Raw genomic sequence first — 15,413 nt, forward strand, 5'->3', positions numbered from 1 at the left:
CTCACCCCATCCTTCCATGGTGGAGGGTAAATGTCCAATTTACTGCTCAGCTTGTCTCCCCACACTTAAAAATTATTTCATTATTATTACCCCTTACATACCTAATTGTTTTCTCATGAGAGACAGAAAGGGGGTGGATCTGGTAAATAAGAACTGGGGGGAGTTAAGGGAGGGGAACTATAGCCAGGATATATATGTACATATATATATATGAAATTTTTCATATATATGAACATTTCTATTTTCAAAAAAAGGTGAAAATTTTAACTTTGTGAATTCAGGCCAATATTTTAATACATCCCAGAAGTCAGTTTTCTCTTATGGAGCCCCAGAGACGCATGCTAGGGACTTGCCACCACGGTTACCTTGGGAGTTCTACCTTTGAGGGGAGGAGGAATGGGTTGAATCTCCGCAGGAGAACATAATTCCCCTAGGACTTCACTCTGTAAACCATCAGGTGCTGATTTTACTCATGTCCCCAGACTGCTCCAAATCTCCAAATCAGCAGGTTATTAAAATTTCCTCCTATTTACCTCATACGAACCAATAAAATGTTGTTTATATTCTCCAAGCTGTCAGAACTAAGCATGTCTCCCTTTATCCCTGGGTCAGTCTTCTGTCTCCTAAGCTTCAGGTGTCTGTGCCCAGTGGCGAGATAAGACATCATGATTTGCAATGCCATGCTGCCCACACAGCCATAGTAGAAGATGCCATCCCTGGCCATGCCGGTCCATGGCTAGTCATTTCTTTTCCAAACTCCACTACTTAATTGTCCATGAGCATGTCAATGGCTTGGTGAGTTACATAACAATTTTGTGCTTATTCTTCTATCAAAATTTTCACTGGAATTTTCAGAAACTAAAAGTATCCAGAACTGGCTGCCTTATTTCTGAGAAAACTCCTGGCTGGCCTCTGGAATTAAGGAGAGAGAACAGGATCTTAGGTATTCCACAGTGGGAAGAACAAGGATGGAGACTTTGACATGAGTTTGGCTGTGTTGATGAGTCTAGTAGCTGAAGTTTTGGACCATCATATGTAGGTATACGATTACTGCTACAATTTCCCTTTTTGGAGCACCATAGAGGGGGTACCAGCACCAACTCACAATCTGGAATTCTGTCTTGGAAGACAGCAGCTGCATCCAACTCAGAAACAAGCAAGTGCATTGAGCTGAGCACAGTGAGTCTGAGGTACATGAGTTTGTGTCTTTTTTCTTCCTGTTTCTCCATTCCTGCTGAGACACACAACACACTACTCCTCTTCCTCTCTTAAATAAAAAGCTATCCAATTTGAGCAGTAGATCTGTGTGTGGGTCTATCTTAGCCCAGAGACATATCAAGTGTTCTACAGTAGTAGATTTTGAGATTTGGCTTTTTTTTTTTTTCCCATTGATGGCTTTACTGAAAGGTTGCAAAGTGCAGCCTGTGGAAATGAGATGCTAACGGCCAATGTTTACCACAGTCCTGATGGGTGAGAGTTAGACAGGAATACTGAAAGACTAGAGGGAGTTAACCCTGGGCTAGTGGTTCTAATCTGTGCGTGAATCTTCCTTTATAGGGAGTTGTCATGATATGCTCACTTTTCCTCTTGGAGGATGCTCTTTTCTCACAGCAAAGAGTTGAGATGAGTCTGTGACAGGTCTGTAAGTGTCTGGCTTGCAGTTTAGTTTACTTCTGTGCTGACTTTTCTTCATGTAAGCTCTTGTAAGATAAATAAGTTCCATCTTAAGCAAATGACACACCCTTAAGGAGTTTCCTGATGGGTACTCCCCCTGGCTTTAATCATCATCTGTGACTGATAGGAATTTTAATATCTCTTAGCATCACACATGAAATAATTGGTCCTTCATGCCTTTATACATACTACTTTTTGCTTGATCTGCCACATGTCAAATTCTTGTATTTGGAATATAAACAAAGAAACAATTCTCATGTCTAGAAATCTATAATTCTAATTCTCTTTCCTGGGGTCTCCCAATCCATTGGGAGTGAATTTTCAAACAGTATTTTAATGAATATTATTTTTGTTGTTTTATTTTTTGAGTCGAAGTTTCTCTGTGTAACAGTTCTGGAACTCACTCAGTAGCCCATGCTGCCCTCAAACTCACAGAGATCCACCTGCCTCTGCCTCCCGAGTGCTGGAAATTAAAGGCATGCACCACCACCACCCAGCTAATAAATATTATTTTAATGGACTTTCACTTTCTCCTCCTTTCTTTGTCATTATTTATACACTTTTTTTTCCTCCAAAGGGCAACTGCAGAGTCCTCTCTCCCTCTCTTCAGTTACACAACTTTGCATATTAGTTAAGAGCATGCTACAGAAGAAAGGAGGGTCAGATAACTGTCTTATCTCATTCTTATGCTGTTTCTCCATAACAGCTGGTAAAGGTGATGGGAAGGAACAATGAGAGCTACCATCAGGCCTTCATCCTGGTGGGGTTTTCTGACCGGCCTAGACTGGAGATGATTCTCTTTGCTTTTATCTTAGTCTTTTATGTCCTAACTCTGGTGGGCAACACTGCCATCATCTTCTTGTCAGTCATAGACTCCCGGCTCCACATGCCCATGTACTTCTTCCTTGGGAACCTATCTTTCCTGGATCTTTGCTTTACTACAAGCATTGTTCCCCAGCTGCTGTGGAACCTCTGGGGACCAGACAAGAGCATCACCTACCATGGCTGTGCAGCTCAGCTCTACATCTATATGGTGCTGGGCTCCACTGAATGTGTTCTCTTGGCTGTCATGTCCTATGACCGCTATGTGGCTGTCTGCCGGCCCCTGCACTACACGGTGGTCATGCATCCACGTCTCTGCCTACAGCTGGTGAGTGTTGCCTGGTGCTGTGGCTTCCTAAACTCATTTGTCATGTGTCCTCAGACGATGCAGCTCTCCCGCTGTGGACATCAAAGGGTGGACCACTTTCTCTGTGAGATGCCTGCCCTTATTGCCATGTCCTGTGAAGACACTATGCTTGTGGAAGCTTGTGCCTTTGTCCTGGGGGTGGTCCTGCTCCTGGTGCCCCTCTCTCTCATCCTTCTCTCTTATGGTATGATTGCCGCCGCAGTGCTGAGGATTAAGTCAACGGCAGGACGCTGGAAGGCCTTCAACACCTGCTCGTCCCACCTGATTGTGGTCTCACTCTTCTATGGGACCATCATCTACATGTACTTGCAGCCAGCCAACAGCTACTCCCAAGATCAAGGCAAATTTCTCACCCTCTTCTACACCATCGTCACCCCCAGTGTCAACCCCCTGATCTATACTCTGAGGAACAAGGACGTGAAGGGGGCAGTGAGGAAGATCCTAGGACGGGAGAAAGGGGCTGGAGACGCTTAAGTGAGAGGAACACTTGACCAGCACAAGGTGGCCATAGCAGCCTTGTCCAAAGTCCTTGAGACTAGGGCTGCCTTGGATCATTGTTATAATGTGTTTGCATGGATGTGATGAAGTAACTTGGGGAAGAACCCCTAAGCTAAAATGAAGTTCATTTATATTTTCATAAATATCCCTTATACATAATCTGAAAGTAATTTTATACAGTATTTTTAGTGCACCTGTGCTTTGCCTAGGGTCTATTTCATGAGGTCAGAGGTGAAAGTTTCCACTTACGGTAAGTGTCATGTTGGTGCTCAAAAAGCTTAGGGTTTTGGAAATTTAGATTTTGAACTTTCAGGTTGAGGATGCTCAACCTGAAGAGGTGATTCGAGTTACATTGCTCTCTTGGGTGTGTGGGTAACTGCGTGAAGACTTGTGATCAAGGAGAGAAGACTAGCAAAATGCCTTTGAGTTCGAGACTGAGCCAACCCTGCATTTTTGGACGGGAAGTACCTTCCCCCATCTGCAGGCGTTGCTCTAGGATGCCTTTACTCCTAGCAACTATCCTCAACGGCAGGGCACCTACAGGCCTATTTTAATCATAGTAAGACACTAAACAGCCTGCACACAGTGTAGCGGACATAAAAAAAAATGACACAACACATGTGGCATTTGCTCAAAGCTGCCATATTTATGACTGATATTTTTCAGATTGGAAGACATCAACATCAGTAAAAATCATAGCCTTTTGTGCTGGGCATGGGTAGGCTCCCCGTGAGAGGGGCTGGCCCTTTAAGCTATTGTCTGGATAGGAATTGCTGATTCGGTCACCTGCACCTTCCCCCTTGATGTTTTCCATAGCTGAGTGCCTCCAAGAAGGCTGACCACAGCGAAGGACACACACTCAGAACTGATAACGTTGGTTTCTCTAAGCAGGTGATCATAAACAGCTATGAATCTCCCTCTCCAAAGGGAGTTCTATGTTTGCATTGATTATCACCCCCATCAAAAATTACTGAGGACCAAGCTTGTAAAAAGCAGTGCATCCTGGAAGTAGAACTTACTATGATCCATAAAATTTTCAAAACTTGGCTGGGGACCAGAACTCTTTTTTTGTTTTTTTGTTTTTTTTGAGACAGGGTTTCTCTGTGTAACCACCCTGGCTATCCTAGAACGTGTGCCACCACCACCACCAGGAGGGGTCAGAATTTTTAACATACATTTTTCCAAGAATTCCCCAAACTTTCTACATCAACCATGCCACCTGAGTGCTGACATTAGAGGTGTGTACCACCATGTTCAGCAAAAGCAACAGTCTCTCTTTTTTTAATTGGAAAAAATTGAATCCAGTATATTTTTTCACATTTTCCCTCCACGTCCAAATCCTCCCCACCTCCACCCACTGAACTTTATGTTTGCTCCCCCCACTCTCTCCCTCCCTCCCTTAAAACAAAGGAACACCGGGCGGTGGTGGTGCACACCTTTAATCCCAGCACTCGGGAGGCAGAGCCAGGCGGATCTCTATGAGTTCGAGGCCAGCCTGGGCTACCAAGTGAGATCCAGGAAAGGAGCAAAGCTACACAGGGAAAAAACCCTGTCTTGAAAAACAAAAACAAACCAAACAAAGGAACAACAACAAAATCCCACAAAACAAAAATAGAAAATAAATAAGTATCACTGCCTGGGGGACCAACCTCCAAGCAGCACAGGACTCAAAGGGAAATCCACAGCATCAGCTCATACTTGACTTTTTTATCTGAGGGGGTTAGGGAAAAAGACACTCACATTCTTTTGATGGTTTCCTTCTTTATTCTTTTCTGTTTTTCTCTTTTCTCCTCATTTCTTCTACAGCATACCTTTTTCTACAGCTAATATACTTCAACAAAATCTTTCAGACAATACAGGAATCACAATGTGGTTACATTCTATTTTTCAAGTGAATGATTATAATGAATACAGGTAAAGACATTTTTCATCTCCCTTACAAGATTAAAAACAAAGTCACCCCAATAACCCATATACATTTACATCTAAGTAATTTTTTACTTAGGAGCATTTTTTTCTTCCTCGGTTCTTTTGTTGGCAGGTTTCATATTGTGGTTACAAAGGAAGAATCATTATTTATCCTGAAGGGTAATCTTATAAGGGAAGGGATCTTAAAGGAATCATAAACCTAATCTTTTATACATAAAAACAATCAGTCAGCTCTACTTTAAATCTTTGGGGTGCATACCTACTCATCAATAGTTTCTTATATCAGGAGATCAAGGGCAGGAATGGGTATAAATAATTAATCATCACCTTTGATCATCAATCAAACCTAGCAAGGAAAGTTCGTCAGCTAGCAACAATTGGGCTGCTTTGTATTTTTTACTCTAACCTAATGAATCTATAATTCAGCTGTGTGTCCTTGTGAACTTCAGATTGTTTTCTGGGGTTTTACATCTCAAATCTATTATCCAAACATCTGTTCTAACCTGAAGTTAGTTTAAGGCCTTGTTTCCGCTAATGATGCACTTTGGAACCTGTGAACACATCTCTCAGCATTAAGATAAAAGGAATTTGAGCCAGCCTGGCTCTTGGAACTCAACTGTTTTCCTTAATCATTAACCTAAGCCACAATCTATTCAGCTCCTCAAAAGAAACTCATGTGTTGTAGCAATGTGACTCTTCCTTGTTTATATTTTTATTCATCAAAACTCTGTATAAACCAACATTATTATTATCAATTAGGCAGTACAGTTTAGGAAGAAATCATCTTCATAATAATCTTCAGGTAAAAATGCCCAGTAGAACGGAATGTTTCCCTGAGATAAACACACTACATTACAGGCAGTGGGGATCTCCCCACATCCACTCACACCACGCCAGATACCAGAGAAAGATGGCAGCAGCAAACATGTAAAGGCACAGCAGAAGCAAAAGACATTCCTCCAGGGTCTGTGGTCTCAAGGCCTTGCCTAACCAAGTTTCCTCCTGGTGGGTTGACACCTTGAACTTCAATTGCCAGCTGCTTCTCCTTCAACAATGGCCACCAGCAAATAAGCAAAAGACCAATAAAACAGAAAACCCCAAAACAAAGCAAAATGAGACAGAGTCCACAAATAATACCACTGAGTTCATTTTGTGCTGGTTAACTACTCCTGATCCTAGGCCTGCCCTGAATTGTGATTGATATACCCTGTGAGACTCCATTGGAGAAAACAGGTTTTTCCCATGCCAGGAGATATCAGCAGCACATAGTTCCTTGGTTAGGGATGGGAGCCTGTGTCCACTGCCCCATCTCAGTGCTGGAACCACTATAGGTTTGAACCTGTGCAGATCTTGGGCATGTTGCTACAGTTTCTGTGAATTCCTATATGTACCAGCCCTATTGTGTCTAGAAGACACTGTTTCCTTGGAATCACCCATCACCTCTGGCTCTTGCAATCTTTCTGCGTTCTCTTCTGCACAGCTCCCTGTAGTCTTGAGGGGAGGGGTTTGATGAAGACATCCCATTTAGGACTGAGGGCTCCAAGGTCTCTTACACTCTTTGCGTTGTCCAGTTGTGGGTTTCTGTGCGAATCCATCTACCACAAGAAGCAGCTTCTCTTCTTGATACAACCTTCTTGAGAGTTGATTGAGGCAGCCTTCATTTAATGCCATGTTCTTTTAGCAGAATAATAGCAATGGGTTTTCCCCTAGGCCTGTGACCACTCTAATCGAAAGATTTTGGCCATAACAGCAGTGTCAGGTATGGGTCCCATCTCATGGAGTGGGCCTCAACAACACACTTAACCACCTGCGAACCCTGTGAGCTACAGTGTGCACTATCTTGACAAGATATTCACATGGTGTGATAGTGGTAGGAATGTTATGGGGATAACCAACTGATTCGTTATTGGATTAAAGCTCACATCACAGAGGAACATAAGCCAGATAAGATACTGTAAATCTGACCAGGAATCCATGGCTGGGAAGCTAGTAGACACCAGACCAAAGTAGTAAACATTTCAGGATGGAGTGGAGAGACACACGAGCCCCACCCTACCTGAGTAGCTATTGATAATTGATGGCTGCAGGGGAGGGGTCAGTTTTCTTTAAGGGTAGGACCCCTTGTAGGGCAATCATGTTCCTGAGGATGGCTCCACACTCATGTGCATATGGGCAGCACTAATTGGACTCAGTGGTCAGAGAGAAAGGGGGTGAGGGGGGGGGCAGCAGAGAACACACACATTGGGAGGGGTGGAAGGAAATGGATGAGAAGCTGGAGGGAGTTAGGAGGGGGAAAGGAGGTGAATCTGATCAAAATGCATTGTAAGTACGTGCATATGAGATTCTCAAGAAACTAATAAAAATGCTATATTAAAGCTAGAAAAGGGCCGGGCAGCAATGGCACATGCCTTTGATCCCAGCACTCGGGAGGCAGAGGCAGGCGGAGCTCTGTGAAAACTATACAGAGAAAACCTGTCTTGAGAAAACCAAAAGGGAAAAAGAAAAAAAAAAAACTAGAAAAATTTCAGGCACTGGTGGTGTACACCTTTAATTCCAATAATCAGGAGGCAGAGGCAGGTGGATCTCTATGAGTTTGAGGCCAACCTGGTCTAAAAGTGAGTTCCAGGACAGCCAGGGCTACATGATGAAAGCCTATCTTACAAAACAAAAACAAACAAACAACACCAAAAACATAGCAAAACAAAAATATGAATTTTGATGTATGTAACACCTCAATAAAGCAAATTTTAAAAAGCATCAAGCCTTTACAGATTTCCTACCTGACAAGTATGAACTCACACACACTGGGGTTTTACTTCTTCCTCTTCCTCTTTACTCCCTGATTTCCATACCTGAGAGCAGAAGTCGATGTGAACGATGCTGGGTAGGAGTCAGGGCTTGGGAGCACTGATGTTAATGAACTACTTTGGAAGGAGTCTTTGAAATGTATTTTTAAAATATATTGATGTTCTTTTAAAGTCTTTTAATATTAAATACAATGCAGTGGGTTTCATTATGGCATTTGCTGGCCATATACCCAGCCCAGGAACTCTGCATCCTACCCCAGAGATTCTTGTACATCCACATTAATCATTCACTATGCACAAAGGCAAGGAAAGAAAATCAGCCTAGGTGTCCATCAGTGGTCAGATGGATAATGAAGACATGGCACATATACACAACTGAATTTTATTCAGCTATGAAGAAAACCAAAATTACAAAATTTCAGGAAAATTGATGTACATAGAAATTATTACATTAAGCGAGGTCATTCAGACTCAGAAAAACAATAATGCATGTTCTCACTCATATGTGTCTGAGCTTCTAATTATTCCATGTGTGCATTTATGTAGGAGTGAGTGGATTTATGTCATGAAAGCAGAAGGGCGACCATGAGAGATGATGTGGAGGTTTTAGGGAAGGGGTAGGGTGGGGGAATGTGGGAGCAGGGAGAAGGAACAACCAAAACAAGTATGTATGAATATGTCATAGTGAAACCTGTACTTTGTATGCTAATCAAGTCTCTTTGGAACAACAAAACTCTGGTGAATCACTGACAGTTTCTGTTTTATGTGAGGTGGAAATTGTCGGTCCAAAGGAAACCAAAGGCAGCGCTTATGTCCAGAAGTGACAGGTTTGGCTCAGCTCAAGTTGGACTATAGAAGAGTTTCTAAGTGCTACAACCAGCATTTCTCAGGAACCTGTGAAATGGGTTTCTGCCAGCCAGAAAGGGCCACTTGGAGTAATACCTGTGGTTCCATATCAAAGCCCATGCTGGCTTCCAGACACCTGCAGTCCTTAGTCACACTTCCTCCAGTAGCCCTGGCCATGTTTAGTCTGCTTCTTTTTCTCTGTGCTCTGGACTCTCCTACATGCCTCTGGCTGTTCTCTCTCTTACCTGCAATAAGACCTCTCTAACCAGGCAGCAGTCTTTTCTGTTTTGTTTTGTTTTTGTTTTTTGTTTTTTTGTTTTTCGAGACAGGGTTTCTCTGTGTAGCTTTGTGCCTGTCCTGGAACTCACTTGTTAGCCCAGGCTGGCCTCAGACTCACAGAGATCTGCCTGGCTCTGCCTCCTGAGTGCTGGGATTAAAGGCGTGACTTCTTTCTTATGCCCTCACTTATAGAAATGATTTTTGTAATGAAATTCAAATTTATTCAATGTTTTTAACCTTTATCATTTGTTTTATACTCATTATATTATTTTGATACCTCATTTATTTCTAATTTTACTAGAAAAATACATATTGTGTTTATTCATTTTAAAAACTCTATCCCTTCACGTCACTGTTTGACTCAAACTACGCTCACATTTTCTTGATCATTTCAACAATATGGACACATTTGCAAAATGTCATTTGTTTATTCTGTCAGTCTTCTTTCTAACTGTTGCCAGTATTTGAGTGATATCGATAAGAATCTTCCACAAGCATTTCTGCCCTGTGAGTTTTTTAAGATCTCAGTTTGAGGAGGATTGGGTTGAAATTAAGGATCATTCTGTAAACAGTTTGTAATTTGAAATGTAGCATAAGGACAGGAGAAACTAAATACAATGACTTAACAACTCAAAAGAGGTGCTCAGCCAATCTACTATTAACAAACAATTAATACTCTTAGGAGAAATGATTTCTCCTCTCATTTCTGAGTTTGGCTCATTTCAAGGGATGTATCTTACGTGAACTTACTGTTGAGACTAATTAATTACCTTTCTCTATACCCACTACAAAAAAAATCTCCAGAGAGTTGTTTCTCTGAGTTAGTCCTTCCAACTCTTGGGAATGGGAGGAAGGGACCCAGGGAATTCAATATTGTAAATAACAGCATCTTACGAAGAACTCCATAGGAGCTTCCTGATTTCCTAAGAGTCTGAACCCTTTAAAAGTCTCCCCAGTTCAGTATGAGAAAGAAATACTAGGGTGGGGACAGGGTATCTGTGTCACCCCCTTTCCAGGGAGCAAGTGGAAGGTGATTGCTTCTGTAGTGGGGGAAGGTTGCTTGTTGCAGTTAACACAGTGTGTTCACCATGTCCTGAACAGCTGAATACTTACTTCCAGGTCAGTCTTTGGGAGAAAATCAATGTTTCTCTCTCTCCTCATTTTTAAGTTTTACCGGGCCAGAGCTAGCAAACACCAATGTTTGATCAAGCAGCTCCTTGGACCATTCTTGTCTTTGTTCTCTAGATATTCGCTGTTCAGCTAGGTTTCCAATCAACAGAGAGTCATTTTTCTCTTCAGAAAACCCTCTTTAATTTTGTCACCCACAAAGCTACTGCTATAATTTGACTCTGTTCCCCAAAGTTCACGTATTGGACACTGACTGCCTGGTGCAGAGGTGTTGAGAGTAGGTACTTTTGAAAGGTGAGTAGGTCACAAAGTGTCTCCTGAAGCCCTAGGTTAGTGCTGCTATTATCACAGGGGTGGGTAGCTATCATATAGGTGAGTTCTGAATAAAATAATGACTGACCGCTCTTTCTGTTGTCCTTCTACTATGGGATGGCAAAGCAAAAAGGTACTCATCAAGTGTGTCCTCAGGATCCCAAGCCTCCCAGACTGGAAAGAACTGTAAACCAAATGTATTTCTGTTCGTTACAGATCACCTGTTCTTAGGTACTTAGTTGTAGCAGCATGGTACGGACCATAGACATGTCCCCACCTTTTCCTGAACATGAATGGCTGTGCAGCTCTCCGTTTATGCTACACACTGCTATAAGCATTAACAGAATATGAGGTTTACTACTGGTAGTGAATTAAACCTATTAATTTATTTATATCACAAGTATTCTGTGAGTGCCTTGGACAATTGACAAATTGTTATAAAAACCTGTCTCCAGTGATTTTGAAGCCAGGTTTTCACCAGTAAGCCATAGATCAAAGGCATTTCTTGGGCCAAGAAAGTAGTCTTTGACCTTCAGTTAAAGAATGTGGTCCAAAGAGCTTTCTTTTTGCATCTTTGAACACATGATATTTAATTTCTACCATATCTACTTTCCATTTATTAGATTACTGGGTTTTCTTTTCTAAAACTGAAACCAAGGAGTGGTGGAGTGTAAACATAAGACAGGTAACAGGCTATTGGCTTGCAACATCTGGGATGTGTGGGAAGACAAGTGCTGGCTTCTGCAGCCCAAGGACATGGCTGCAACTCTTCTCGGGTGAAAGGCCAAGCACTGAGAGCCATCTCTGGGAGTACTTCAACCTTTGGCAATTGTTTTTCTCTTGGGAAAATGCCCTGGCTCACCTTTAATCGCCTTTAACTAGACAGATGATTCTGTAAAGGGCCTCATCCGGTTGCCATAGCTCAATCCCAGACTCAGTTTCTTCTGACGGCTCTTACAGATGCAGGTTGTTATGAGTAGAGGGTGCTGCTGCAGGGATGGGGTATTCCTAAGCAGACTGCCGGCAGGTGCTTCAGGAAGCTTGAAAATCCAACTAGTCTCATATTTACAAGGTATTTTGCTTCTTTTTTCCTATGTGCTATGATTTTCATAAAAACTCTAGATAATGAAAGATGCTTCGGGTCTCTTAGGCAATGTCACTTGAATTGCTAAGGTCAAGAGATGAGACTAAATCATTAACTTCATGGAGGCCAGAACATTGAGGGCCATGGGCTCTTAGTTTTCTGGAAGCATAGTTATTGTGAGTAATTTGTTATGCTGTTATGCTGTGCCTCCTTCCTGTCTAACCTATAATTCTTTTTTTTTTTTTTTTTTTTTTTGTGGAGCTGAGGATCGAACCCAGGGCCTTGCGCTTGCTAGGCAAGCGCTCTACCACTGAGCTAAATCCCCAACCCCTAACCTGTAATTCATAGCGCAAGATTGTAAGAACAAAGAACAATGTTTTTTGTTTTATTTTGTTTTTGATCTATGATAATTGAAACAGGACATGGGATGAGGAAATGGGAGATCCAAGCAAATTATTCAAAACAATTTTTTCACCAAGTTCAGGTGATTATATCAAGATTTTTTAAAGCACTGTGAGCCGGGCAGTGGTGGCACACGCCTTTAATCCCAGCACTCAGGAGGCAGAGCCAGGCGGACCTCTGTGAGTTCTTCAAGGCCAGCCTGGTCTACCAAATGAGTTCCAGGAAAAGGCGCAAAGCTACACAGAGAAACCCTGTCTCGAAAAACCAAAAAAAAAAAAAAAAAAAAAAAGCACTGCAATGTTAGAAGGCAGACAAAAGTGATTTTTAAAATGTGACTTTATTTCTGAAAATATCGACAAAAGCTCCTTTTCAATTGACTGGACTAGAGCACTATTTAGGAGAGAGTTTGAGCTTCCATCCATGGCAGACAAACATCTTCTCCCAGGACTTCACATCACAGGCAAGCATTAAGCATGTAGTTAAAATCTGGGTGGTATGGTGAAAAGTGTCCCTGCTGGGGACTGTTAGTATCCAAATCAACTTGGCTATTTTCTAATACTTGGGGGTCATGCTTTCTAAACAGGTATGTGAGGTCACGGCTGATGGAGAACAATGAGAGCTCTGGGGACTTTATCCTCCTGGGCTTCTCCGATCGGCCCAGGCTGGAGATGGTCCTCTTTGTTGTCAATATGGTCTTTTACTTGCTGGCCGTCACAGGCAACTCAACCATCATCTTCCTTTCCCTGGTGGACCTTCGGCTGCACACACCTATGTATTTCTTCCTCGGCAACCTGTCCCTTCTCGACCTCTGCTACACAACAAGTAGCATTCCCCAGCTGCAGGTTAACCTCTGGGGCCCACGGAAGACCATAAGCTTCATAGGGTGTGTCATCCAGCTCTTTGCTTTCCTGTCTGTGGGGGGCATTGAGTGCATTCTCCTGTCAGTGATGGCCTACGACCGCTTTGTAGCTGTCTGCAAGCCTCTGCACTACCTGACCATCATACACCCACAGCTATGCCTGAAGCTGGCAGCCTTTGCCTGGCTCAGTGGTATTGCCAATTCCATACTGATGTCCCCATTGACCATGTCTCTGGGGCGATGTGGGCATCGCCGTATCAACCACTTTGTGTGTGAGATGCCAGCCATCATCCGAATCTCTTGTGTGGACACAAGCCGGGTAGAAGGCCTAGCTTTCTTCCTGGCCATCCCCATTGTCCTGGTGCCTCTCACCATGATCCTGGTCTCCTATGGCTACATTGCTGCTGCAGTGTTGCGAATCAAGTCTGCAGCTGGTCGGCGCAAGGCCTTCAACACCTGCTCTTCACACATGGTGGTGGTGTCTCTTTTCTACAGTACCATTATCTACATGTACATGCAGCCTGGGAACGTGGCAAGTCAGGACCAGGGCAAGTTTCTCACCCTGTTCTACTGCCTGGTGACGCCCACACTGAACCCTTTCATCTACTCACTCAGAAACAAAGACATGAAGGCGGCCATGTTGAAGGTCCTTGGGAAAGATAGAAGCCTGCTGGACACTGGAGGGCACTGATGGGGCCTGGAGCTCACCTCAGTGTTCATCTGTTTCAGAACCATAGCAATATGCTGACGGTGGTGAACATGTGGGGTCTTGTAGCTTGGGGCCCCAGATCAGTGATATATATATCGAGGGGGGATATGGCTTCTTGCAAAAGACGACAAACTGACAGAAAAAGGCACCGGCTTTGTTTCCGCACACAGGGGAGATAATGGCTGATTTGCAGCTAACCTGTGGTGCTGAGTTGCTAAGAGCAGTCTGCTACAAGGGGCAGGAGACACCGCACGCACGGCAGAATGTGTGTGCTGTGTATTGGTGAGGGAAGGACAGAGCCTTTGCTCTTCCCCACTTCCTTCTCACTTTTCCAGCTCTATTGCTCCACCCTGTGGAAATTACATAGCACTCCCTCAGGCTGTCACCAACCAACCCTCCTCCCAGCTCGGCACATACAACTTAATCGCTTGACTAAAAGCACTGCTTATTTTAGATTTGAGGTCACAGGCCATGCATAGGTCACAAAATGAGTATAATGAACGCAGCAAGCGTTTCAAAGTGTGCTAGAGTAGCCGAAAACAGAGTGGGTTGATTGGTGCTGGGGTGAGTCAGCACAGTATTTTGATATGACAAATGTGCTTTTTGTTTTTTTCCTCTTTTGTTGCCTTTGAGCCCAGTGCCTCTCCTGCCTTAATTTCCCAAGTGCTGGGATTGCAAATGTTTGGATTACCATGTTTAGCTTTGTTGCTTTGTTTTGGGTTTTGGTTTGGTTTGGTTATGTTTATTTGTTTTTTTTCTTTTCCTTTTCTTTTTTCTTTTTTTATCTTTTGTGGTGCTGGTATGGAAGCCAGGGTCTTGCACACCCTAGACAAGCACTTGACCTCTGCACTCTAGAGTTCTAGAGCTCCCATTGGAACAAGCTGCCAAGAACCAGTGCTTCTGCATCAGGGAAAAACCCAGTGTCAGAACTCTCAGGACAGCAGTGATGTGGGGGCATGTGGGCGGGAAATGCACAAGAGCAAGGTCACAGCTGCTTATGTAGGAAGGTCAGCTAGGATGAACAAAGATGGATGTATCAATGGCAGTGATGGTGATGATGATGCTAATCATGAGGGAAAAAAAAACATTTTCAGCTCATCTCTCACCTTTGGACAATTATGAAGTAGGACTGTCTTAAGACCAAATAACAAGTCATAGTTTACTTCACATTTCTCCTTAAAATTGACAGTGAAGAACAGAAAGAGAATCTTTGGCTTTGTTGTGATTGCAAATAAAATGTCTTTTATTCTTTTCTTTTTAACATTTTAAATGAATACATGAGTTGTTCCCATCAGTGGCGTTTACTGTGCTGTCTACACACTGTACATAAATTCTGTGTGTACTGATCAAATCCAGACTCCCTCCCCTCCTCCTCCTCATGCTCTTATATTGTAAAATAAATGAACAGTTAAGTATTTATGGTTTCCGGAAATGATGTTGTCTCTGAGATGGTTGATCTTGTATGTCCATTTGGTGAGGACATATGGCGTAGATGTTTGATCAAACATCCAGCTGGGTTTTGCTGTAAGGGCAGCCTTGCAGCTAAGACTGGGATTTCACTTATCAGCCTTTAGGTGAAGCCAACTATGCTTTTACAGTGTGTGGGCCTCTTCCAAAAGAGGAAACCCCCTGAAGGAAGAGGGAAATTCTGCAGTCTTCTTTTGGACTTAGATGCAGACTTACCTCATTTCTAGCCT

The 15,413-nt window shown here is 43.0% G+C and overlaps 2 protein-coding genes across 2 annotated transcripts; both read left to right on the forward strand.

Annotated features, from left to right (window-relative positions):
- The first annotated feature begins 2,389 nt into the window (after positions 1-2,389).
- LOC118589727 (putative olfactory receptor 2W6) lies at positions 2,390-3,337 on the forward strand. The gene has a single exon (XM_036197254.1). It carries the CDS (start codon positions 2,393-2,395, stop codon positions 3,335-3,337), a length of 945 nt encoding a protein of 314 aa, XP_036053147.1. The 5' UTR covers positions 2,390-2,392.
- A 9,413-nt stretch (positions 3,338-12,750) lies between these two features.
- Positions 12,751-13,744, forward strand: LOC118588670 (putative olfactory receptor 2W6). The gene is given in 2 exon segments (XM_036195234.1): positions 12,751-13,686; positions 13,688-13,744. Coding segments are annotated over 2 exon segments (993 nt in total).
- Positions 13,745-15,413: the final 1,669 nt, after the last annotated feature.

This window comes from Onychomys torridus, chromosome 8 (assembly GCF_903995425.1).
Source record: "Onychomys torridus chromosome 8, mOncTor1.1, whole genome shotgun sequence".
NCBI classification, from domain to species: domain Eukaryota; kingdom Metazoa; phylum Chordata; class Mammalia; order Rodentia; family Cricetidae; genus Onychomys; species Onychomys torridus.

Coding starts and splice junctions, on each gene's coding strand:
- LOC118589727 (XM_036197254.1), top strand. CDS start 2,393: ATGGGAAGGAACAATGAGAGCTACCATCAGGCCTTCATCCTGGTGGGG.